We start from the raw sequence: 27,511 nt of genomic DNA, 5'->3' as shown, positions 1-27,511 counted from the left end.
AGCCGAGAAATAGCTCTCAGCAAACACAATATTGTGAAATACTTCCAGACAAAGAGCTATGCTGCACAGCAGCCATTTCCTTGACAGGCAATGCTAATAAAACACAGAACAGTATTGTGCTAATATTTTAATGCAGTAACACAACGAATGCTTGTACATAGTGAATTCAACAGAGTCCCTAATGGCTGTATAATGACAGTGGTTATTCTGAAGATGGTGGCACTGAGCTGGCTCAGGAGGAGTACATTTTGTGTGGCAGAGCAGGCTGGAGAGAGAGGGAGGAGAAACGGGAGGCCCAACTCATTCTCACACCTGGAGCTGACCAGGAGAATCGCCAAGTCCCTTGATTTTTCACTTTACCACAAGGCCCGCGACATCACCCTCATCAGCTGTACCGTAGTGAAGCACAAGATGGCTGCCTGTGCCTGTCTCTCTTCCCCTTCTCCCCTCCCCTGCCTGTCCCACTCATGTCACCTGTCCACAGACATGCATGTTCTAAGGCATTTCACAGGTATTTTAAGTTCACTTACAGTTAAAAATCAGAACCGTACCTCAGGAGGTAGAGAGGTTCAAATACGTTCATTGAAGGCTCAATAGCCAATAAGACTGCTGTGGAGAAATGTGACAGTGAGATAGGCTAACATTTTAAAAGGCAGGACACGCCTCCAGACAACAGCACATGGACTGACAGCAGCCGACTGGGTGGAGCGCGCCGATGGACGGTCGGGTCAGGCGCGCACCTCCAGCCGCCCCTCTCTGACCCTCCATCGCCAGCAGGGGCTGCCATCCGGGGCGGGGGTGCAGCGGAGGAAGGCGCCCTGGTCCTGCACCTCCTCGTCGTGGGACACCGGCTGCCCGTCCAGCGCCTCCAGGCTGAAGGCCGTCTCCGAAATCTGCGCGGGAGACACACACACGGGGGGGAGGGGGGAGGCAGGGGCAAGGTGAGACGCGGTTCCTGCCCGACCTCGGCCGAGCATCGCTCGTCGGAGGCCTACGGGCCTGCTCTCTCACCTGCTCGCTGATCCCCACGGCCACGTGCCCCAGCTTCACCTTGGACCTCTCGCGGATCCTCAGGCACTGGCCGTCGAAGCTCTCGATCCACACGTCCACCCCTGGCCCACAGAGAGAGGGAGAAAGGGAGAGGTGAATGCCACCAGCGTGCCACGGGGAGGAAAGACGAGGTTCAGGTCCGCTCGTGCCACCCACCCTCGAAGCAGCGGGAAGGGGCGTGGTGGACGGGCAGCAGGTAGTCCACGCTGAAGATCTGCCCGTCCGTCTGGCTGTTGTAAGAGAAGACGCCGGAGCTGAGGTCATCTCGCATGCTGATGGACCAGCGCGAGTCCTGTGTGAAGGGGGTCAAGGAGATGGAAATGTGTGAGGAGGATAGTATCTACAGGGTGTTTGGCATGCACAGTACTCTACGAACTTATGCTTTCAAAACATAACAGTCTCGTACAGTATCAAGGAAAAAGTGTTGTTGCTACAATTCTACAATGATGTGCAACATCTCACAGAGCATAATAATAAAAACATGTAATGTACTATAAATTGTCAAACTGTACAGTAAAGTAGCTGTGTGCACATCCAACCAGTATTTGGCCAGGTGCAGGATAAAAGTACCTGTGAAGATTGAAAGAAAAAGAATGTCCGCACACTGGATTAGAGTTCCCAATACTTTATTGACTAAAAAAGCAAAGCAACGTTTCAACCCAACAGGGTCTTCATCAGGCAAATGACTGAAATGACCGGTCTTTTTCCTGATGAAGACCCTGTTGGGTTGAAACGTTGCTTTGCTTTTTTAGTCAATAAAATATTGAGAGCTGTAATCCAGTGTGCGGATATCCATTTTCTTTCAATCTAAATTGTCAAACTGTACCACCAAATAGAAAATACTTTAATGAAGGTTTTTGCTTTTCAGTTCTTTTCATTGACAGCAGATGCTATTTTATATTGTCCCATAACTGTCTAGTATAGGCTTTGTCACATCCTGTTATGTCAACTTAGGTGCTCTGTTGTACCCATATAAATGCACCCGCTGAAAGCTACACATATTTATTTTAGATTTATTTATTGATTATTTTATTTGACTTATAAGGCAAAAGATCAACAAGATTTCCTGAAAGTGACTAATGGGGCTATGTGAGTAATTCAAGTACTCTGGGAAAAAAAAAAACCAGCACAGATGACTAAAATGTGTGAAGTCAGTGGGCTTTATATTGATCTTATTGGATATAAAACTACACTTAACGCTATTTATTACACTAAAAACCGTTTGTCTTGCAATCCACTATGAGTCTTTTTTCTCCTTTTTGCATTGCACTGTGATGTATCTGTATTATAGCTTGCTGTACTTGCTGAGCAGGTGTAAAACATTTAGATGGCTGGCAAGAAACTAAACTGTCCTGGACTCTAACTCCAGTCATTTATTGACTGAGGTTTTCTGACAGAACTGTTAACCAGATTTTGCTAAATACTAGCATTCAGTCCTCTAGTATAATGTTTCCAATTCTCTCACTGAAACGATTCTTTGTCGAAAAGATGAATACACATATATTTTTGGTACCTTTCCGCATTTGTGATGTTGTAATGAGGTTGTTCATTGATAAATGTTTCATTGTAGCACGTACCTTTCCTTTGATGGCGACAACCGGAAATTTAACAGTAGAACTTAACAGTAGGCATTATAGGGCATGTTACACCACATGTTCGTGTTGGCTGACTCACCTTGTCCACAGGGTCTCTCTGGTCGGGGCAGTCGTTGCTCAGACAGGACAGGAGCATCTCAGGGGAGTGTGGCTGGGAGAGGCTATCCAGGATTAAGTCTGAAGAGAAAACACGGTCACAGCAAGGTCAAAGCCACGCCACATCACAGCTAACGCACGCTGGCATTCATACAGATAACTTTGCTTCCAACAGCCTGCTATGAGGGCCGCAGCACAGAAACCCCTTACGCTGTATCCCTGGGGAAGTGAAAAAACATGAGACTAAATATAGTTCCCTACTCGGCCCCAGATGATGTGTGTCAGTATGCAATCTTCTCTGTTACAGGGAAGAAGTTGCTACAGAATCTAAAGCTGACGAACCTCTATTCAGCTTCCTCAGCTCCTGCTCTGACACTGTGGAGGCGCTGTCCACTTGCTCCCACTTTTCAGGTCTGGAGTGGCGGGCTGAGAGAGGGCGAAGGCACTCGGGCAAGGAGGGCTCCCACTCCGTGTCGGCTTCCTCCTCGTCCCCGGTCTCCTCGTTTTCCCCATACTCCTCCTCTTCCTCGTGCTCCTCGTTGTGGGCGTTCTCTCTCCAGGGGCTCACCCACAGCAGCCTCTGCTCTGGTTTCTCCTCGGGGGAGGGGGCGGGGCTGGTTGTTGCGGGGAGTGAGGGGATGGACCTGGACCTCACGGCGGGCCTGTTCACAGACCTGGCGCTCGCTGGCTCCTGATAGGTCCCTGTCACGGGGCTGGTGAGCCCGCCCACTGCGGTCACACACAAATGCACAACGGGGTCACATGATTGCACGGCCCTGAGAAGCACTGGTGTAAAGGGTAATGACAAACGGCATTATATCTACAGGGTGTTTTTGGTTCAGAAATGTATTTGTATGATTCTGAAACATCTACAATCTACTCTCACCCTCTTTCAGAGCTTTAATGGCTTTCTCCTGAAGTTCAGCGGCTGACGATCTTTTATTTGGATCCTTCTGCAGTCCCATGATGAATATGTCCACAGTGCAGCGGTGACTGTTGGAAGGGATCTCATTTAGAGGTGGGGGCTCATTGGCAATCTATGAAAAAAACAAAACAAATTTAAATTCACATCACACATTACAAACTCTCAATTTTATACCAGCAGAGGTTCGACCAATAGCCACATATGTATATTCAATGTAAGAGTGAGATCTGCAGGTGTGGTGCCTGTGACACAATGACTACATTTTCCATGGTGCCCTGAGTGTCAGTGGAAACCGACCTTGAGGCACAGGGGATGGGAGTAGTTGCGGGTCCAAGGGTGGCATCCATTTCGCATGTGCAGTAACATGCAGCAGCTGCTCCACACATCTGCCTTGTCACAATGGCGTTCTCCTTTCACGACCTCTGGAGCCATGTGGGTCTCTGTGCCCTGGAACCCTTCTCCTGCAACACAGTCACACATACAAGAAGTGAGGTCACCCTCTCTTAAAACACAGGCCGTGTCCGAATCAACGCACTTGCCTACTAGTGAGTATAGTTGTTGAGTACACTGGATTAGAAAGTTGTTATATAAGTCAAGTTTTCAAAAAACAACCAAATAAATATGATGTACAGCTTCACTTTAAAAACAAAGCGCAGCTTTGCGGCCATTTTCCTTCAATAATAACAACATGTGAGCATGGCCACGCAAGGGTGGGACATCTTTGACGCTTCCAGTACGGTTGGAAAAGAATATGGAGGATATTTTTAGCATACTGCCCATTGCATACTAAATCTTACACACTAATCAGTACGCAGTATGCCTTGTAGACATATTTTGATGTCACAGTAGTTAGCAGGCTGATTCGGATACATGTGCACGTACAGGAGGTGAGGTAACCCTCTTAAAACACAAACACACATACAGAAAGTCAGATAGTCATCTCCTGGTGGTCACAGAATGTCGATTTAACCCAAATCACAAATTTTCTGCATCTGGTGTCTGTAAAACACACCATTATTATCAGACCCAAACTGTACTGGTACAGTAGAAGTGCTGCTTCTTTGCAGAGCTCTGTACATCTATTTTACAATCTGAGTATCTAAAAATCTTCAGTCGATAATAATTGTGGTTGTGGTACTGTGTAGAGCAGCTTTACCTCCGTAGACTTTGGTGCTCTGCCCATTTAGGTCCAGCCTCTCAGAGTGTCCAAAATCACAGAGAAATGTGTCCTTCCCATCGTCTGAAAGTAGCACATTGTCCGCTGCAGACAGAGACAAGCCCAACGTCACACAAAACGTATCTGCACTCTCGCAAGACATCTACGGAAATGCTACTTCACAATATATAAAAAAATTAATAATGATTAGCAGTACGATGTGAAATTTTTTTTATTTTGATTCATTTAGTCACTGGGGCAGAATGTACCATCAATGAGCAGCATTAACAGCCTATTCACCTGCACTACCTTTTCTCCACTAGGTGGCAGACTGAAAATAGATTTAATGCAGATCCCGCTCCTCTTTACCAGAGAAAACCCTGCTGTTCTCTTTTTTTTTTATCAGCGTGACTCATGGGTCATGTGACTGGAAATTCCCCCGCTTCTCTCGGCTCTTTTTACACCACAGAAAGTGTCAAGAGATCAACAAGCGTCAAGAATTCTGTGAATTCACACAAGAGCAACGAAGGGGGTGAAATCTGTGAATTCACACAAGAGCAACGAAGGGGGGTGAAAGAAAACAACACCCAAACGTTTCTTCTTAATTTAGACCTTTTTTTCGGTCCTTCTTTTCATATGTATCACTGAATCTCTGCCGACTTTCGACCCCGCAAAAAGCCCAGTTCTGTAACAACAACAGCAGCTCGCTCGTTCCGTGTTTCCGCGCGTGCGAGGTTTCCAGCGTCTCACGTTCACCTTTGACGTCCATGTGCAGGACTCGTCGGCTGTGGAGGTACTTCAGCGCTTCCAGAACCTGGCAGAGGTAGCCCAGAGACAGGTCCTCCGGCAGCCGGCCCCGCTTTCTCAGCAGCCCGCCAAGGGAACCTGGGGACGCAGAAGGGGCCGGGATGTAAGAGGCTGCCCAAACTGCACAGCCTCTGGGCAGTGACCAGGTGTAACATCTTATCCAATGACATAACATCTGCACTCTAGTATAGGCTGTCCTAGGCTAACAATTGCTATAGGAATGACATCACCCACCAAGACCCATGTCAGTGCCATGTATGAATTATGATGCATGAATTTGTATAGGTTGGTCTGAAGCTGAAGCATGCGATGGTCCAAATGGACTCAATACATGTGCCATACTTGAAACTTTTTGTTAGCTTGGCGTTTTAAACCTTTTTCTAATGGATGTATATTCATTTTCAGTTGTGTGTGAGTTTTCTATCTTGATGTTGCCTGACTTGACTGAACCTTATGGAGGGCAGGGGTGTGAATAACTTGCATGGAATGATGTCATCTTTATGATCTGACATAGCTGCAAATACACTACCTACCGCTACTGCATGAGCTCTGACTCCCACAGTCTGAAGCCAGGGAGCTACATCACCAGGGGAGGTCACCTTGCACTACTAGGGAATGCTGGAGAATGGATCTTCCTTGAGGGTCCTTTACACAGTAAAGGTGTCTCAGTCTGTCTGTGAGGGGTGAAGGAGGGGGTACTAACCTGATTTGAGATCCATGAAGAGGATGACGTTTGGGCCCTCTCGGACGGCCCCGAAGAGTTCCACAACCCGAGGGGATTTCAGGGCACTCCACGAGCCCACCTCCTCGCTCTTGAACAAGTTCAAGGGTATCTGCGTGCACAGAATGATAAACGACCAAGCCGTTTTAAGTCCGTGCCTTGAATGTTGTGCCCATGCAATCGGAAAAGAACTGTACTAGCGAATGATGGGGCTTGCATATTAAGTGTGCGGTACGGGGGAAGAGTCCGGCGCTACCTTTTTGGCGGCACATGTGAATCCGGTACTGTTGTCGCGCACGCGGTAAACGTCCCCGAATGATCCATTCTGGATGGGATTGAGCCGGGTGTACTCTTGCCCCTCCCTGTACTCAAAATCCTGGGGCTGGAGTTTCTGAAATACAAACCAGGGGTTAACAGAACTACCCACCCGGGATTAACAAGAATTTAAAAAGCCCTATGGCCAGGGACAGTGGATGGATAAATATTCAGATAGACTGATGTGCAAAAGTAGGCAAAGAAGAACCAAGTATGAAAAAGAACATAAGCATAAGAGAAAAAACTACGGATGGACGGAACAGAACATTATGCGGATTCCCGATTTCTCTGTGTTCTCGTCTCGTACCTCCTCAGGGTGCCAAAGGATGCCCTCGTTGACGTAGGAGTCGCCCTTCCTCTCTTTCTCTGTTTCCAGGGCTTTGCAGAGCGGGCCAGCGAAGCAGCGCTCCTCTTGACTGACGGAGCCCCTCAGCGCCTGCACCGCCAGCTCGCACCCCTCCAGGCTGCTGAGCTGGGAGTCGGACCCGCTCTCCTGGCTGCACAGGGAGAGGCTGCCGCAGAGCCCAGGGCTCCCCCAGGACAGTGGCGTGTGTGCGGGGAAGCCCAGAGGGAGCTCATCGCAGCGGGGTGGCCGTAACCCCCGCTCCACCGACCCAGGCGACTCTGTCTCCTGCACCCCCAAGTTCTGGACGTCACTGAAGTTGTAGCTGCTGCCGGTGCACTCTAGCACCACCTTCTGGTGGGAGGACACAACAAGAACCACTGAGTCTTTAAGGAAATGAGGGAACCGGCTCTTTCATCTTCTCCAAAGAACACCTGTAGTTACACACGTCATTTGTTTGGATTAGGATGGCGATAGCAGTTAAAACAAGGCTAAATATTGTTTGAACGTTCTGAATCCCTTCCTTAGTTGCGGAAGACAATTGTAAGTGACAGTATAAGCCAAGGAATTAACCATGAATCATATTGTGGAAACAAAGGTCTCTTTTTGTAGTTTTGAGAAGTGTGAAATATCTTAAGAATACAATACACACACACATGCCAAACCTGGCATAAAGCCAGCTGGGTACAGTAATTATCGGGCTGGCAGATGGTGCTCAACGGCACCAAGTGTCAGCAGTTTCACTTCCCTTCCTGTGGAGCAGACATTGTTGTCCCAGGCTCTTGTGTTTCACCATCATGTAAACCACAGGCATAGAACAAGGCCCCTTCCCAGCAAGGGTGTTTGGGAACTAAACCTAGCTAGGCAGTGGCATAAAGGTCATCACCACAGGCAGATACCGTCTCATGACAAAAATCTAAGATTAGATTTCAAAATTTGGATCAAATTTGATGGTCATATCTATTTTACTTTGATTGTCAGGGGTTCTCATATTAAAAATTAAAATATAAATCTACACAGAGGTCACTGGCTTATGATATCCTTAGTGGGAGGGGGGAAGGCATTCAGAGTGGAATGCCTCATTTTGTCATGGAAAATGATTGCAGTTGAGGGAATACTGGTTAATGCTAATGGAGAAGCTGCTAAGGAGCTCCTGGCATAGGAAGACTCACAGAAATGTTGTGATAAGTGGAGTAGCTACTCAACAACAGTCCTAGAGAAGGGCCTGATATTCACAGGTCAGTTAACCAGATAATCTGTCTATTCATTGTCTTGACTGAACGAATTAAGTCCTCTTTCCCCAGTTTAGAGTTTCAATGGCTTAATGAGTGCTTGAGATGTTGCTTGGTTGCAGACCTCTGGTCCTGAAGTTGATCCAACTCGCCACTGGGACGTTGATTTTACCTGGCCATGCTCAAGGCTGTAGGAGCTGCTGCTCTCCTGCTCTGGCACCCCCGATGGCGTCCTCTCCCTCTCTCCCTCCCGCTCTTTCTCCTTATGCCTTCTCCGCCTCTGCCTCCTGCGCCTCTTCTTTGTTTGGGGGCTCACAGGTGCCGGGCGGTCCTCCTCCTGGGCCGCTGGGCAAGCCACGTTGTTGCGCACGCCATGGTGCTCCACAGAGGGCCTACAAAAGTGGAAGCCATGATCAGAATGCCTTCAAGTCAATGAGTTCTGACAGGGGAACATTCATTCATTCACATTCATAGTACCTGTACAATACAATCTGATTGGGTTAAAAATATGGGAAATTGACCCGTCCCCTCCTCTGGTGAATTTGTTCTGAGACTAAGCTTCTCTTATGGGCAAAAAGGAGGACAGTGAAACGATACCTGTATTTGTTAGTGAAGTCAGATCTTATGAAGCTGTGCTCTGTCCTGGTGGGGGTGAACTCCTGGGGTCCTTCACCTGAAAGGTGCAGATACGGCATGCCTTAAACACTGCATTTCCCTGGCAGCCACAGCTCGGCCCTCCCATCATTCTAACGTCCATTTTCTTTTGCTATTTTCTTTTTTATGAACAGATCACGATTCAGTTTCCTGCGACCGCAATGTCCCTCCAGCCTCGTCCCTCTGCGTTTCTGAAGCATTTTTGTACATGCGCTATACAGAATTAAAGGGGCACTGTTTTAAAAATGTTATGAAAGCAAACTAGTTCAGTCTGTTCTTACTGAACGTACAGACCACTTCCCCATGAATCACCCCCTTCCCTACTGATTATCCCCTTCCCCATTGATTACTCCCTTTCCCATTGATTATCCCCTTCCCCATTAAATATCCCATCCCCAATAATCATCCCCTTCCCTATTCATTGTCCCATTCTTGTCCCTCCAGTTCATGTCCCTCCGCCCCACTTACACTCTGCCTGGGCGATGATGGACACGCGCTGCTTCTCCGTCTCCTGGTCCCCGGCGCCCACCTGCTTGGCGGAGCCGCGCGTCAGGAGCACGTCCAGGAGCGTCTTCCCCACTCGCAGGTTCTGCTTGCCCCCCGTCCCCTCGGCGCTGGCCTCCTCCCGCGGGTACGCGCACCCCACCTCCGAGCCGCCCTTCAGCTCCTTGAACGGGGTGGTGGAGTTGAACATCCTGTGCACGGCCATCCCTCGTTCCTCCGTAGCCCTGCACAGCTGAAAGAAACCCGGCGCCCCCCCCGGTGAGCTCCTTTTCAAACTGCGTGTCCGTTTCAGTGCCGCTGCCCGTTATTGCCATTCAAAGTCATTTGCAGAACTGGGTCAAATACGTATTTGTTTTGGATTCAAATAATTTTCTATGCTTTACTGATCTTGTCCGGTGTATTGGAACCAATGAAATACTCTCAAAAAGTGCAAACCCCGCCTTCTGGTCATATTGGCAGGCTCAATTACACCAGGCAAGATCAATAGAGCACAGAAATCCAAAACAAATACATATTTGACCCAGGTCTGGTCGTTTGGCGTAACTCGCTTGGATATTCACGGGCAATTCACAGGCTGTGCGCAGCCATAGGTGTGAACATTGAACAGAAGTACGGCTGTAAATGCTGTAAAAGTTCAACGTGTGCAAGTACTGCCTTCCGCTGATTGAGCAATGGCGAAATTAACACCCTTGACTACGAGCTACTAAGTGCAGATATAGCTTTTATTAACAGCTGCTGCGCTAGACTTGACAGTTGAGCCATTGTTTCCAGATGGCTACACCATTCCATTTACAGACCGCATTGTAAACGGCAAGACAGAACGGCTTGTGGTGGCGAGGGCCTTTAGGCAAGTGCAACATAAATTAATAATGTCAAAATACAGTGGAACTATGTCTCATCAGCTCTGAGCACCACACAGGCCCTCACTGTGTGGCAAATGAGAAGTTCTGCCAGGGTGAGCACCTTATTTCCTGGGAATGCTTAGTCACTCACCGTGGGTGGACGGTTTGAGACCGACCCTTCAAAACACCACTTCAAAGCCCCGGGGCATCGACAAACACAAATCAGCTCGATATGACAGCTAATGAAAACTGCACGGCAATGCAGCATGGCAATGCAACCAGCGGCCGTTCGTGAAGTATCAGTCGAAACTACCAAGAAGGTATGTGAGGCAGGCACAATGAGGAAGCAGAGATCGTTCAGATTAACAGCGAGAAAAAGAACAGCGGTGGAGTCGAGTAACTGAGCCACACCTTGTAGCCCTGTGCTATTTTGGAATGGTCTGGTCCATAGTATGTTCGCCTTCCTGTTCATTAACTCCCATTATTGAATTTGGCAGGGAGAGAGCTATATTCTGGCCAGGAAAAGCTATTCAGTCATGACCTTATTCCAGTTATCACAAGCATAGCAGCTTTTATCCCTTGGCTATTATACGGTCACCAGGGCTTGTCTGCACAAGGCCTGCTTTAAATATAAGCCACAAACAAATAATTAATGGATTGTGCTCACATTACAATGTTTGTAATTAAACATTTATTAGGTTGACTGCAGCAAAGAGCAGAAAGTTGAAACAAGCACATTTTAGGCTGTTGTGCATATGCATTTAAATCTTTGACGATCCCGGACATCACATTATCACTAACACGTCGGTACTAAACCAGCTGTAGCCATGCAATTCATCAATAAATATTTAAACAACAAGCAAAAGATTGTTTAAATATTCTTCTACAAGTATGTGGAAGTAAAAAAGCAGATAAAATTCCCGTAATTCTATTTCTTACCATAACTTTGAATGATAAGCACTGAATCGTTTCAATTAATCTGATGAAACTTCCGTTTTGGTTTATTTTCCTATTTCAGCAGAGATGCAATTAAAGCATTAAAGCAAACTTAAAGCAAGGAAACCATTTTTTTTCTTCACAAGTTAGCGAAGAATTATCACGATGAACTGGTTACTGGAAGCTTTCCTAAATGAGGCATGTGCATCTTAAACATTATACACACACAGGTGGCTAAGTCAATGGACAAATCTGATGTATAGCCTAGCCATTGCAAATCTAATTATATAGACACAGCTTTTTTTCAGAAATCTGTCAGTAATTTTAGGTTTGTTAATCCACTGGTCCATCTTTGTTTTGAATATGTAGATTTTGCCATGTTAGTCTCCAGACTTGAACTGACCGAAAATGTGTGGCTAGAATTGAACAGGGCTGAAAAATCTTTGGAAATTCTGAAAAATCTGAAAAGATTCTGTATGAAGTAAGACCCCCGCTGTTCTTTCACCAATATCATAAGACACCATTCACTCAGTAGTGTTATCCTTGCGAAGGAAGGTACGTATCTTTATGGGAAATAAACCCTAAAAGTTCTTGTCAAAATGTTTTTGTTTTTTTTTACAATTAAATAATATAATTAACCTTTTTGCATAAGATTTAGGCTACCAAATTACCTGTGCTGTTTATTTTACACAGCCCTTTTATGCTCATCTTCATCAAGGGTGGCAATAATTTTGGAGGGCACCAGAATGAATGTTTACATAAACAGAGCTCTTTCTCAGAGCTTATGAAAACACAATAAACTGATAAAATAAAGCAACACATTTACTGCCAAACATTTCCAGCTATAGCAGATAAAACTTCACATAGGTTTAGAGACAATTGCAACACATCTTTGTGTGGGTAATACTTCAAGCATAATTGCAATGAGTATCAAACAGTTTACCAAAATAGGCAGCATTTTAGCCAGTTTCCTGGGGCAGTTCATTTAGATAACTGGGAGCTGTTCTCACTGTACGGCCTCATTACTCTAGCATGTTAAACACACAGCGCTGTCGCAGTGCTTATACAGCACTGCAGTACGCCCTGCCCTTTCCTTCCCCCCTGCGGAGGCAGAGCCTCCAGAGCCATCTTTCAGCGCGTAGCGCGGCTCCGCGGCGGTGCCGGGGTTGCTGCGTGTTGCATCAGTCCATCTGCTGTCGGCCTTCGGTAATCTACGCCATTGATCTTTCTGGCTCCAGCCCCAGAACCGCTGTTAAATACAACAGGAGTACCCCACTGTGCTGGTACCGGCAAACGGGCCTTCCCTCGGCTCACAGTGGGAATAAACGCGACGATCGGAATTAATCACGGAATATTATTAGCAATTCCGGCCGGATCGCTTAAGCCATGCGTAGGTGTGCACGCATCTGATTGAGGCCGGGGTGTGAGTGAGCCGAGGCTGTTAGTGATCCTGGATTGGGGTGTATAAATAGCCAGCGGGGACCTGGCGGGCGGAGTGAAAAATGCATTCTGTGGGCCTTCCCAGCTGTCAAAGTCTCTCCACCAAACGCCCACCATCTTGACACAGCCGGCTCACACCCACCACAACAATCCTGAATGACTGAGATTGACCGGGTGATCTAGCCCCCAGCAAACACCATAAGGGTGCCTCTCTTTACCCCTCTATCTGACTTGCAGGGTGTGTTAAAATACCATAAATGACTAGTGTGAAACTTCCTGGCTTGTTTTCATAAAATTAGTTTTTTGACATTTACAAATAAACTTTTACGAATGATAATGATGCACTTTGCTTACTGCATTTAATTTATATGGTGAATAAATCAAATGCAGTATATAACATCATGTTTACACTTTCTTAAGTAATAAAACCACGTTAAATATTCAGTTTTACAGAAACATGATCAAGGCAATTACAACTACACTGAGCTTGATGTACAAGTGCCTAAATGCACAAAATTCCAAATAACCTGAAATTATTGGTCCAAAAAGCCATGTCTGAGGCTCATCTGTAATGTTTTCCAGTCATGTTCCTTCAATATCATGTCAGTGTCATGTCAGGTCAGACTGCGTACCAACTGACCAAACGGCAACCTGGGTGTCACATTACAATGTGACATTAAACACACCGAAGGCGCAAATTTACTCCCACTCAAAAAAAAGAGAGGTAGCCCTGATTTACTTTCCTCTTATATGTGCTGTACTCTTAATCAGTCTTGATATACCCCGTATACACCAAGACATCTTTTTGTAAGCTTGGCTTTGCAACCTTTCTAATATAAGTTAATTAAACACCGACTGAACTGGCATGTTTATTCCACAGAAATCAACGCAAAATTCTTAAATACCTGGGGCCTGTATCACAGAGCAGGATTACTGAGTTAGTTGGATAACTGCATTGAGTAAGTGCGATTTTTTACTCAGTGCAATCTTCAGGCTAACTCTGCTTCTTGATACAGGTCACTGATAGCAATAACAATTATGGTTAAATAATAATGGTTCCAATGGCTTTATACTACTACAGATGTGACATCATTCCATAGAACATTGGCTATGTGTGGAAATAGAAAGAGAATGAGCGTGCAGCACAGGTAAAAACATTCACTGGTCAATGTCATCCTCAAGTTCAGCTGATGATGATGCCTTTTGTGCAACTGCAGTCCAGAAATGACCACTCAGTGCTTGCAGCTGACAAGTGAAGCTCCACCCCACTCAAGCATCTCTGGGTTTGACAAGTCAAGACATAAGAAGAGTCAAAACGAGACTTCCTTGGGCTGCCAAGAGGACAGGTACACCCACTTATGACAAATATGTGTACAGGAGATGTGTTGTAAACAAACACACATCAAGCACGGTCTCTTTACTGTCAAAAGCACTTTCTCACGTCTACCTGGGAGGAGGGGAGGCAAAGTGATCTCACACCATCTCTTGAGTTGCTGCTTTTGTGTCACTGCAAAAATCACACCCTTTGAGCTGACACTACTCGACCACGAGCAGCCATCTCCTACAGAGGAGCCGCACTGTTGCGCCTGAACACACCCCTACCGCCGAGCGGTTAGCGGACCCGCAGAAGCGCGGCGCGGAGGCCTAGCGGGAGGGCCGGGCCCTGCAGCACATGCTCTGTTCAAATCCTGACCGGGTTGATCCGCCTCAACCGAGACTGGCGCGCGAGCGCGGGCTTCCACGGTTCGCCGGCACCTCTTGATTTCGGTTCGACGCGCGTCACGCGTTCACCGCCACGCAAATCAGCGTTCGTCCATGTCTTTGGGTCTTGAAGCCCGAGACAAACGCAATCCAACGGTCTAACAAGAACGCTTATGCGGCTGTGACGAGAAACCTTCACGTTTCAGCTATACTAAGTAGTGAGCGGCTTTACGTTTCCTCCGTAGCGCTGGCTTTGTCCTTTGCTCGCCTGGGGCGGCGAAAATAACGAGCGCCTCTCCTGCACTAAGCCGCCCTCACCAAACCGCTCCAGTGCACGGGCTCCCCGTGAAAGAATTTTGTATGTTTTCCCCACTACATGAAGCGTTTACCTTGCATTTCTCAACAATTAAAAAACCCAGTCCTGCCCGCCTCCTCATTATGGCGTACAACTATTTTTCTTGCCTGTTACTTCCTGCTACAAGCCACGCCAGCTCCCAAAAAACAACCAGACTCACCACTCAAAGTCAGTTTTGAGACAAAATCCTGAACTCAGAGGTAGCTAACAGACCGAGACACAAATCTTTGACATACCGAGCCAAGCTTTGATAGCCGGTGATCGTTTCTTTGGTATTCCTTCGGAGACTTTTTCAAACTGCAGACAGCGCTAGAGATTTGTCTCTGTTGCTCTTCCGCCTCTCTCTCTCTTTGACTCTGCGCTCAGTCTGCACCTCTCTAGTGCTGCTAAATCCTGCTGGCCCTTAGCCAAGATCTCTGCGTGTAGAGGCTCTCTTATTGGCCGAGGGTGCACGCCAGTTACGGGAAAGCCATCTCCAGTTCCCTGCTCTCCCCCTCCCTCCCTGCAAGGCAGGCTGGGGCAGGCTCTGCTATCTTTCTTTTCTGCATTTCATTCTGTCTTTCCGTTACACACCCATACACACGCGCGCACACACACACGCGCATGTTCACGCGCATGCACGCACACCCACGCACACACACCCACCCACACCCACCCACACACACACACACATGCAGAGGGTGTCTGATAACAAATCTGGAACCAGGGAGACCAAACAAAACAAACCTACATTTCCCTGATAGTGTTCTGCTGATAATGCAAATATTGTAGAGGTTATCAACTGCATGCCCTTCAGATACTCACTAATTACTTAATTTGTGATATTCTGTAGTGCAGAGGTTCTTACTCGCCACTAATGTGTGCGTAAAATTACACAAACAGTGGTATTGCAGTTTTTCATTATTAAAAAAGTTATAAAAATACATTTTTGAAGCTAATTTTGTCCCACTATAAGTTTGACAGCATATTGACAAACAGTACCAGCATTTAATCAAACATGTAACTAAAAGTGGTATTGCGTTTTTTAAATCAGTTTGTGGTACAACAATTTGTAATGTTTTATCTAAACATAACAAGGATAAAACAAAATTTTTTATTGCAATTCATAGCGATTATGTTTTTTGTTTTTTTTTCAATTGAAAGTTTTTAGGTTCATTCCAGGAAACAATTATTTCAGTGTAGGAAAGCTGCCCAATGCAACTAACGTATTAGGATCAGGATGATTACAGCCAATGTGCTTCTGTGATACAGGCCTGTTTTCTGCCCTCACCAGCTCAGAGTGAAGGACAGTATCAGTACAGTAAGTGTCCTGTTTGTTTCCTCTTTTCATGTGTGCTGGAAAGGTGATTCTATGGTCGAGAAAAAAACAGTTGTCTGTTTCACATCTAAGATTTGTTCCTCTTTGTCTTCCCTTTTTGTTTTTCTCAGTAATCTTACACACCATTACTCATTTGGGCTCATGGGTCAAGCTGATCTTTCTGTGCGTTTGGACATTGTTCCACCTCCGAGTCCTCCCAACTGCCTAATAGAGAGTCAATAAATTATTAGTCTTGTACTATGAAGCTCCTGATCAATATCTACCCTCATCAATAGCCACTGCGGCCACTGTCCTGGTCTCTGTAAGCATCTCCGAAATATCTGTCACAGTGATGAACAGGCTATCCCCTGTTCCAGATCTTCATTAAGTTTTTAGCTGCACTGTAACTTAAGCCTCTGGAAGATTGTGCTCCACTCAATAAAGGTTTGACCTTTTTCGTTACACTTATTTGGCAGATGCTTTTCTACTATCTGTGGGGTACAACCACCTTATAGGTTAGTATTGCACCTTCAGCTGGTCACAGGGACTGATAAAAAAGTTATTTCAGTGGATTCCTCCCAATATACTGTAATAGTTTGGCAATTAAGAAGTATGGTGAAACATGTCTTTTATTTGCAGTGCTCTCCACTGTGCCACGAACACAAAATTACACGTGTAATTTACATTATAGATAAATTTTCGGTTTTTACTGAATGCATGTGAAAGTTACATATTCATACAAAACAAATCAGCACGCAATGTGGACACTGCTCAAAGGGCTCTGTGGAACCTGGTTTGCAGATAAGTCTGTGCCTGAGGAGTTTGAGTAACTTCAAACTCAATGAACATCATGTATTTCCATCATCTGGTCTTTGTCATAAGCTTGAATGAACAGTGCCTTTGTCTGTTTTCTGGGGTTTTAAAACCTTTTAGCACTTCTCTGGAATAACAAACAATCACAGTATCTGGTGAATCATGTTCCTGGTCTATCACTGCTAGCATCAAATCAGTCAATCTACAACAAAAAGTCAATGTGGTGCAATACTGCAGGAGAGTTGAAGTTGCACGTGTAAGCCCAACCCATTTCTGGTAAATCTTCCATCGATTCAAATGACCACCGAAATGGACACCTCTCCTCTCAAGCTGGCTGCTGCTTCTACAGTCTACAGCATAGATACACAGAAGAAGCCTCCATACCCTGGTCAGGCAATAGCCAATGATACATCACCCATGGGGCTCTGCTCCTGGCATGGTCAGGAAGCTCTTATCCTCTGTCTCAGACCTGTCCAGTCTTCATAACACCCTGTGGTGTGGAGATGGCTGGTTTAAGCAGCCACACCTGCCCTGGGTCGAGCTAATTAGACCTGGCCAATTGGATAATTGGTGAAGAATTAGATAATTGGCCAGGCTAATTGGACCCAGGAACAGGAGTGGCTGCACCTGTGCGTAGTGAGGTAATCACTGCGCACAGGTTAAATCTGCCATCCCCACCCACACCAGGGAGCTCTCTGTCATGACAGGGTTTAACATCTGCTCATTTGGCTATACCATCTTGCCAAACCCTCGTGGAATAAATGTGGACTGTTTGAACATCTTCTCCCTGTGTCTCTGTGCTGGAGGGCCCCAAAGAAAAGCCACTTCGGTGGCCTGTGGCAGGCGTGTTTGCCACACACCCAAACATGCTTTTAATTAATGTTTTACAGGGTGATTGAAGGTAGTCAAACATTTGTGGAACATGTAACAGGAACAGAAGGAACTGAAAAATACTGTCTAGCATTAATTAGTGTGGGTATAATTTTATTACTGATTACATGCAGCAAGAGTTATGATAAACGAACATGAGTTCACCTACACAAACTAGTGGAAAAAGACACAAGATAGCTTCCAGTGCAGGCATTTTTGTGAACACTGAACACTGCAGAAAGTAGAACGCTGGACTAAAAACACTAGAATAAAATGTTTCCAATCTCAAGGGGTTTCTTCCTCTGTATTTTTAACAATGCACTACCTGAATCTTATAGCCACAGTAAATACACAATACTTTTAGGAAGCAATGCAAGGTTTATTCCAAAATAAGGCGGTCATTTCAAAATATTAAGATAAACTCATTTTATTATTATATGTCATTTTTTTGTATGTAATAGCATATAATTAGGGGCCAATCACCTAACGGTATGTAGGCACATATTGTAACTGTTGCAAATTTTCACTATTATAGTTCTGCCATGGGAATCTATGGCAGCCCATAGAACCACTAGGTGGATTTTTGTGGAATTTGGCAGAGGTAAAGGTATCCAGACACCATGTTTGTTGTCAGTTCATCTATCCCTGTAGCACCACCCACAGATAAAATTTCATATTATATTTTTGCTATTCGGCCTAGAATCATGATTCTTTTATCCTCATGCTCTTTAGGTCTTGTCAAATGTTATTAAAACATAGTTTCTCAGTCAAACAATATGGTTGCTGTAAATAAACAAATTTGATAGTGAAGGTGCCAAACAGAAAGTGAGCAATATCTCTCCCATGTTTTGTTGTATTGATGCCAAACTTGGTATCCTTCTTTGCCAGGGGTCCTAAGGCGTGAGCATTAAGTTGCAAGAAATTAGATTACTTGGGTGCGTTATACCAGGCAAAATGTTTATATACCGATTACTCTGCAATAAAAGCAGATATTTCAACCAACCTTTTTGTGGACCACTGCAGTAAACGATCCTAACTGGGAAATCATAAGCCCTTGGTGCCAGCCATTTTATGTTTCAGCCATCTTGGATTTAGTCAAAAAACCATTTAGACATCTCCTACAGCAGTGGTAACCAGTCCTGTTCCTGAATATCTACCATTCTCTAGGTTTACATTCCTACCCTAACAAAGCACTCCTCATTCAACAGCTAGGGATCTTGTTGTTTGAAATGAAAACCTACAGGATGGTAGATCTCCAGGAACAGGGTTGGTTACCACTGTCCTACAGTTATTGCCCAATCTAGCTGCAGTTTTGGCCATTATGTCTTTGGCCATTATCTTTAATAGGAACATCACTGATGATGCCTCCCAGAGCATTCGAGAGATGTATCTTGCAACCTGAATTTCTGGGTTAACCAGTGACAGCTGGGAATAGACCAGATGACAACCAAGAATAGTTTGGTGCCTACTGGAGAGTCAGTTGACAGCACAAAAAGACGGCAACCGGGGAAAGTTAGGCTAGCATCCCGACTTGTATCTTCTGCAAGGAAGAAACCAAATCCAAGCTACGAGTGAACCTTCTGAAGCATACCCCCAGGGGATCCCGAGAGGGGGGGATAATGAGATCCCCAACAGGACGGACCCAAGGATTTCGACCCATGCTAACGGCAAGATGACAATGAACGCAAGATGCATCTGTGGCAAAGAGTGCAAGAATCTGCGCGACCTCAAAATCCATCAGGCCAGAATGAAGTGTCTGGACAAGGAGAAACAGGTGCAACGCACAGAATCACATCCTGGTGAGACACAGGAGGAGCAGGGCCAGGACTCACCCCACAGGGCCCAGTCCCTCCATGCGCCTGTACCCCCAACTCCATGCAGAGTAGTTCGACAGCGGATCAAATGGCCTCCAGCAAACAACAAGAGTGAGTTGCAGCAGTTCGAAGACGTGCGGAATCCTACAAACAACAGCTAAGGGTGACGCTGACAGACGGTTGCAGGCAATGACAACCATCATTGTTATCTATGTATCTGAGCGATTCAGCCACGTCAAAACGGGGAACAACAAGAAACTCTACAACAAAAACCGGAGAGCCACAAAAATACAACAATCGCAGTAGGAGCTGAGAACTCTCAAGAATCAGCACAAGGGGGCCAGTGAAGAGGAACGCCAACCACTAACAGAGCTGCAAGACATCCTGGGGAAAAAGCTCATAACTCTTTGCAGAGCAGAGTGGCACAGAACACGAGGAAAGGAAAGGGCCAAGAAGTGGACATCTTTCATTGCCAACCCCTTCGTCTTTATCAAGAAGCTGCTTAGTGATAAGCGGAGCGGCCGCCTCGAGTCCCCAGCGGATGACGTAAACACCTTTTTTCGCAACACCCTGAGCGACTCTGCGAGAGAGCAGGAGCTTGGCCACAACAAAGCCCTGATACGCCCAGCACTCCCAACAACTGAGTTTGACATGAAGGAACCAAGCTGGAAGGAAGTCCAGGAAGTTGTTATGGCAGCAAGATCAGCCTTTGCCCCAGGGCCCAGCAAAGTACCGTACAGTGTGTATAAACGTTGTCCGAGACTCCTCCAGCAACTGTGGAAGATTCTGAGAGTGATCTGGCGGAGAGGAAGAGTTGCCAACCAGTGGAGGTGTGCCGAGGGTGTTTGGATCCCCAAGGAGGAGAACTCCAAAAACATCGAGCAGTTTAGAACCACCTCACTTCTCAGCATAGAAGGCAAGATATTTCTCAGCATCTTGTCCCGACGGCTGACAAAGTTCCTCCTAAAGAATAATTACATTGATACGTCGGTACGGAAAGGTGGGATCTCTGGAACACCTGGCTGTTTGGAGCATACAGGGGCAGTCACGCAGCTCTTAAGATAAGCAAAGGAAGGCAAGGCAGATCTGGTGGTCCTGTGGTTGGACCTCGCCAACGCTTACGGGTCCATAACAAGACACCATGTTCCCAGCAAGATCAATGACCTCATTCTGGATTATTATAACAACTTCCGGATGAGAATTACTTCTGGTTCTACAACATCAGAGTGGCACAGGCTTGAGAAGGGAATTATAACTGGCTGCACCATCTCAGTCATCCTTTTCGCCATGAATACGGTGGTCAAGTTAGCAGTGACCATATGTCTTTTATATTGGCATAAACCTTGGTGCACATGCTCCATGAGGCCTGAGGGGCACACACATGAAATATGAATTAGTCACGAGGGGAGCTGTAGTACTTAGCCCATTCATTGCTGACAGCAGCTATATTTTATGTAAAAAAAAAATTTTTACGCACTGCAATGATTCAGAATTCTCTGAAGAAACTATAACTCATAACTAATTAAAAGGTCTTTATATTTCTCAGAAAAATCCCCTCTCAAAGATCGAACAACACAGAACATGAGAAAATATAGCCTAAAACCTGCACCAATATAATAACAATAAAAAACACAAACCGAAAAATAAGAAAAATAATTAAATTTTGGACCAACCCAAGAAGAATATGATATATATGCACAAAAAAGTATGCAGACTGAAAATGATTCTGCCTATTCTGCAACAGAAAACAGTATATACCAGAAATATACATTTTTAGGAGACAACTATTTGAAACTACCCTAAGAAAGTACTGATAAAAGTCCTGCCATTATGTCCTTTTGGTTTCCAAACATGTCTGTCGAACACATCTGAAGACTAGATATCTTGCATGCCTTTATGACATTGCCTACGCCTACCCATGCTTAACTCTTTGATCAATTTACAAACTTACAAACAACTCTGGACAGGACCCTACATCTGAAACCACATGTAGGGTCCTGCACCAAACAATCATCCTGTGCATGCAGAAACTTTAACTGTTTCAATGTGATCATAGCACAACACAGAATAATTTAACCGAAAATTTCTCTTTGGAGCCATTAACAATTTTTTCATTTGTATGCCATAGTTCCATAATTATTTCCAAGCCAGTGAATGCCTTTTGCTGGTATACATAAAGCGCAGCAGCACCAATGAGTTGCAAAGTCATTTTTAGTTTGCCCATACGATACTTAAGACAATTCTGTGATATACAATGGATAAACTTAAATGGTAATGAACTAAAACTCTTGGTGTGGGTGCAACTGTGGGCATCTGGAAGCAGAATGAAGTGATTTAGTTCAACTTAGCCAGGCCAGGGAGTAAATATAAAGGATAAAAGTTAACTGCCAAAAGGAATAATATATTGACTGGTAGTGTTTAACATGAGAAAGGAGCTTCTCTGAACAAGTGCACTGCTGAAAGGGAACTGGGATGTGGGCTTATTCCAGCTGAGCACACACAGACTGAATCATCCACACCCACTGAAATTCACCACATATTTGAGACCTGAGTAAAGACCTTTAATGCACATCCAGCAGGGACTGGCCTGCTTAAAGCCTCTCTGCCTGCTTCAGACACTGGCCAGCAGACCCTGGCTAGTTTCCATCAGTGACATGCCACTGGAGGAATGGGATTAATGGGTTTGTGTCCAGTAACATCGGAATGACATTAAATGATAGGGAGATGCAGACACTATGCATCCAAGCACCCTGAACATGCTGATAGATAGGGCATCCAAGTTTGGGCAGAGCACCTGTTTATTCTCTGGCTATACATAGACTCAGGCAAAGTGCAGGAGGTGATCATTGTTTGTTCTTTTTTCAGGTCCAGTACTGTAGCCGGGCAGAAACCAGCTCCTCTTTTTTGTACCATGTGCCTGACAACTTAAATGTTTCACCACAATAATGTGTACATCTGGTCCTCAAGAAAGCCTATTTGCTGCTAAAATGACAAAAACCAAAGCATTTTTATTTACCACGGGTGCTCTGGACCTTGATAATTCATACAATTTTAGGGGAAAGTTTTTAGATCTGTTAACAAACACTGGGGAAAAAACATTTTGAACATAATTTTCAGACATATTATGTAAAAATGTGGGTCTCTGAAAATAAACAAAACAAGCTTTTGTAAAGTCTCATTTTACATGAGCACGTTTTTTCCGATATAATTCTGTACAAGACTGAAGTTAAACGAAGCTAAGGAATATGTTAAAACAAACCTAAAATCCCTCGATTAGGCAGCAATACAGGGTCAGCGCAACATGCTGTACAACTTCCTGTTCTTCCTCCGCCATTTTATAAAAATACATTTAACGTTAGCAGTTGCGACTTCCACAAACATTTCTAAAAAGACGCATTATCCACCGTAGGCATAGTTAACTCACCATAGCTTTGTGATGGTCAGTCATGTTTCTAATGTCTGCAGACATGGTGAAATCTTCAGGTTAAGTCAAAGTACAGTGTCAACGTAACGTTTACATTAAACTGGGACTTGCTTCACTTGTAAGTAGACAATGGATTCCAAACGAAAACCGAAAGTTTACTTATAGGCAGACATCACATACGTGAAGCTGTCCTACGTTTTCGTCGTGTAAAACGTTTTTGTGGCGCGAAATTACTTTTATAATTTATTAGTTATATCGATTAGTTATTTTTTATCTGAGTGTAACCTACCTATTAATCGGCTATTTACTAATAATTAGGCAGTTATGCCTACGTAGGACTAGTTTTCAATCTGGGCGAGAATGAAGAAACATTTTCTCATAAGTGTTTTGTTCTGGGTTAAGTTATGTATGCACAAAGAAAGGGCATTGTGATCTTTACATAAGATGTGACAATGAATCTTTCTACTAGGCATAGTAAGGCAATTATACAAATCCGTGATGTATAATGCAACATACCTTCTTAATGAATTAAATGTGCATCTATGCCATCGGATAAAGGCTCCAAATATCAATATTTAAAGGTCATCTTGAAGGTCAAAGGCCAATTCACTTTGAATTATTTCACTTTTCGGACTATCATCTAATCAAGAGCACATCAGCGTAAAAGAAAGAAACAAGAGCAGGTGTGGGCCTATAATAACAGAAATATTTCCAGATTTACAGTAAGAGCTCAAATGTTTCTGTAAGTACAGAATGGGTGCATAAAACATCTGTGTTGCCTCAAATAAGATGAGTGATTATCTGTGAGATGCTGTGTAGGGTTGTGCTCTGACAGAAAAAAAGCACTATCATGGAATGAGAACCAAACTTATTATTTGCCCAAAATTTTAATTCCATTGCATAAAATGAGCATTTTATGCAATGGAATTAAAATTTTTAGCAATAATAATAACCAATCATTATGGGCACTAACAAAAAGTACACTTTCATTGCAGGAAGTTCTTTCATCATTTAATATGTTTACTTTTTTATTTTTAACTGTAAATTCTATTAACCCAGAATTAAGCTCAGTGGTTAGGGTTAGGGTGAACTCTACACATACACTCTACTATCCATCTCATGAACTTGATTGTGTGCCTGTGGTGATCATCATGCAGGTGGAGTGGGTCTCCATCTAGTGGTGATAACCTAGACACAAACGCTTGTGAGTGCACTCTGGTAGATGATGTGCTGTATTTTACTGTACAATTTTTATTTTGGTATCTGGCAGTACAAATGGCTAATGTACTGACTGTGAGTTACATTATTATTCCACAAGTGAAATCACATAATGTGCATTCTCCCTTTTATTTTATTCTCCCTTTTTTAATTTGTTCATTAAAGGACAAAAATGTACCACGGTACTTTACCTTTATATCTGAGAGTGGAAAACAGCCAGTAAATTTGTCTTCCTGACTGACTGGGGAAGGTCTTTCCACCATCGGGGGATGAGGGCAGAGGAAGAGTCTGGGTTGTGAGGAGAGGCTGCTGGGAACTTGAATGGATGGGACAGCCAGCTGGCGAGAGGATGCTGAACCGAGAGGTTTTACTGGAATATATGGGGTGATCATTATCTGAAGACAGGAAGCGGCAGTACACTTTGCAACTTGGCATGCCAGTGTGAGAAATTTGTATTCAATGCAGGCGACCATTGTAAGCCAGAGAAGGGTGTTCAAAAGTGCTATGGTAAGTGTGAATTTTCTGCAGGCAGGGAGCACAATTCTAGACCAGTCGCAGTGGACGAATGACACAGGCCAGTACACTGACTGGCAAGGTGTTACTGTAGTCCATGTGAAATATTGCAAAAAGGGTTTGTTGTGTAAGTGTTGTGTACCCTTTTGGATGAGGAAAGGGAAGATTCTCCTCAAGCTGTGAAGGAGGAACCTGCAGGTCACAGTGGTTGCCGCAATCTGTTCAGAGAAACTCAGCTGGTCATTGAGAGTCACACCAAGATTCTTAGCTGAGAAGGAGGGAGACACTGGATCCACTGACAGTGATTGAAGCATCAATTTAGAGTGTACTCCCTTTGTTAGGAGGAACAAGAAGTTTGAGCTTCCTGATGGTGAGTGGACAAGTCAAGGAGGGGGAGAAAGGAACTGAGTGACTTAGCTCTTACCCAGTGAGAGCAGTCTCAGTGGATTGGCCAGACTTGAAACCTGATTGGCAGAGCTGGCCACGGGCATAAGACACTATGCAGTCATTCAGCGCCACAACCATCAATCCGCAATTCAATCATCTCATTTATGTTGCAGCACCTTGGGGGCACAACAACTTTCTTGTTTATGGCCACCAGAATCCTTGGGCTGGCTCTGCTGATTGGTTGGGGCCCAGGTTGTTATGCTGCTGGAGATAGAAAGACAGCAGGTCGCAGACTGCACACACCTGAGAAGTTTATATAAAAACAGGAGAAATGAGACAGGTTGGTAGAGGAGTGGCAAGGACCCTCAAGAGCAGCAGGGACTGCACCGGTTGAAAGAAAGCAGTTGATAAGAGACAAAAGGAATAATGTCTTCAGACATTGACTGAAGGGGGGGGTGGGGGGGTGGGGGGTGGAATCGGGTTAAGAGAACAGGTACAGTAACGTTAGCATTGCAGTGGAATGTTCGAGTTGGAGACTTTCAGATTTAGAGAGGGAGGATAGAAGGTAGACAGAAGGAATCACAATGTCTCATCTTTCAGATACATAAAATTTATAAAGGAGTCAGACTCAGTCTCAATATTTAAATCTAGATTAAAAACGCACCTCTATGCTCAGTAATAGTATAATAATAGTATAAATTAATATAAAAATAGGCTCAATCACCATTGTGTTACCCAATGCAGCGATAGATAGTGACTTAAAAGACATTTATTTTAATGAAAATCTTCGAGATTATTATATATAATAATCTCACCAGTGTGTATCTCCATCCCTAGTATTACTGACAAGGTGACTGATGTGCACTGTTATGTAATCCTGAACTGATTAAGGAGGCATTGCTGAGGTGTCACTATTTATGGAGGTATACTCATGTGACCTTTACCTTATAAAAACTAAATTGGTCAAAATGTCATCACTGCTTGCAGATTTACCTAAATATATCACTTGGGAGCATAATAGCAGTGTGCTGGTATTTTGCATTACTTTTTTACCTAACTCATGTGATACATTTTGGATGTGCATACACCCCTATTATAATAACCATCCCAACCCTTGGCTAAGCTTAGTGCACCACATTTAAAAAAATATTTTTACATTTATTGTGACGTCTCAATTCTGTCAGATATTTTTTCCCCCAGGTGTTATAATGTTTCACAAGTTATTTGAAAAGGGTGAGAGTGAGTGATGATATTGTTCTATTTTTAAGAATAAACATTTTTGCAGAATTATTTTGTCATTGATTATTTTCTCAGGTACGCTGGGCTGTTGCATCCCTAATGATAATATTCATTGTATTATAATTAATGGTGTTGCGATTTGAAACAGTCATGCTTGAATTTCATACCAGAAGAGAGACACAGCTGGATATAACCAAAATAAATGCATTACATCTTTCACCTTAAACTGCCAGAAATGAGTTTGAGTATTGTTCAAGACCCCAGCCAAATTTTTTAAGTTGGTGACATTTTAAATAGCAGGTTTTATTGGAATCTCAAGTAAGAACATTTTTTTGTTTTGTTTTAAATAGCAGTTGAAAGATCAGTTTTCATTGGGCAGGAGTAACTCTTCTTCCCAGTATATCTGATATTTATACAGGACAGCTGTTATGTTGTGGAATTCACATGCAAATTGGTATATTTATGCATTCCATTATTTGGCATTCATGCATGTATTTTCGCAGCATCCGAACCAGGACAAGCAGGTTCAAGAACAGTTTCTACCCACAGGCAGTGCGCCTACTGAACTGTTAATAGCTCAATTATTGGACATGCACTAGGCACTCTATACAGCACGCAGGCACTCTCACTGTACTGTACTGCACTGGTCACTTTATAACATTCTTGCGTCATCTGCCAGATTGTTGCATTAGGAGTGCTGCTATTACTATCATTATATTGTTGTATCAATATTACATTTTTGCCATTGCTACCTTATTGTATTTATTATGCTACTATCATTACTGCACTGCACTTGGTCACTTTACCACATTGTTTTGCACCACCCGCCATAATGTGCCATAGTATTGATAATTCTTACTTAGTTACTTTCTACTGTACTTATTGTGTACTTACTTTTTATTTATTGTTGAGAATCTATGTTTAGAATTTATACTGTGGGAGCGAATGGAGAGTAAGCATTCCACTGTACTTGTTACACATGGCAATAAAGAATCTTGAATTTCTTCTTTTTCCATTTCTTGGGGTTGTTTTTCCAAGTCAGTGGTATAGCAGAAATTAACACGTTGCATTAAATTAATTGATTAATTGTGTGTGTGTACACCATATTTGAGTGACCATGTACACCCACACGTGTGTGTGTGTGTGCTTCTGTGGTCACTTAAATACAGTGGTTATTTTTCTTGCCATCCACACAATCGTCCTGGCTCGAGTTGGCTGCTGGTATAAACACTCTTTTTATTACATTACATTACATTACAGGCAT

General features: G+C 44.2%; 1 protein-coding gene across 3 annotated transcripts; it reads right to left on the bottom strand.

Moving 5' to 3' along the window:
- Nucleotides 1-112: 112 nt before the first annotated feature.
- Nucleotides 113-23,059, bottom strand: map3k14a (mitogen-activated protein kinase kinase kinase 14a). Of its 3 annotated transcripts, none has more exons than XM_064321624.1 (16): nucleotides 22,891-23,059; nucleotides 9,363-9,630; nucleotides 8,838-8,913; nucleotides 8,413-8,632; nucleotides 6,973-7,359; nucleotides 6,607-6,741; nucleotides 6,333-6,462; nucleotides 5,579-5,707; nucleotides 4,823-4,927; nucleotides 3,964-4,127; nucleotides 3,628-3,778; nucleotides 3,084-3,470; nucleotides 2,725-2,822; nucleotides 1,207-1,342; nucleotides 1,012-1,112; nucleotides 113-893 (listed from the first exon to the last, which is right to left on the bottom strand). In XM_064321624.1, exons 1-16 carry the CDS (start codon nucleotides 22,933-22,935, stop codon nucleotides 729-731), a joined length of 2,697 nt encoding a protein of 898 aa, XP_064177694.1. In that variant the 5' UTR covers nucleotides 22,936-23,059; the 3' UTR covers nucleotides 113-728. The 3 variants fall into 3 exon arrangements, with proteins under 3 accessions (XP_064177694.1, XP_064177693.1, XP_064177695.1); XM_064321623.1 differs by having other exon boundaries at nucleotides 6,973-7,362; nucleotides 22,891-23,056; XM_064321625.1 differs by lacking the exon at nucleotides 22,891-23,059 and adding an exon at nucleotides 14,909-15,085 and having other exon boundaries at nucleotides 6,973-7,362.
- Nucleotides 23,060-27,511: the final 4,452 nt, after the last annotated feature.

The sequence above is a fragment of the Anguilla rostrata genome, chromosome 2 (genome assembly GCF_018555375.3).
Source record: "Anguilla rostrata isolate EN2019 chromosome 2, ASM1855537v3, whole genome shotgun sequence".
Lineage (NCBI taxonomy): Eukaryota > Metazoa > Chordata > Actinopteri > Anguilliformes > Anguillidae > Anguilla > Anguilla rostrata.
This window is presented reverse-complemented; position numbering and strand designations above follow the sequence as displayed.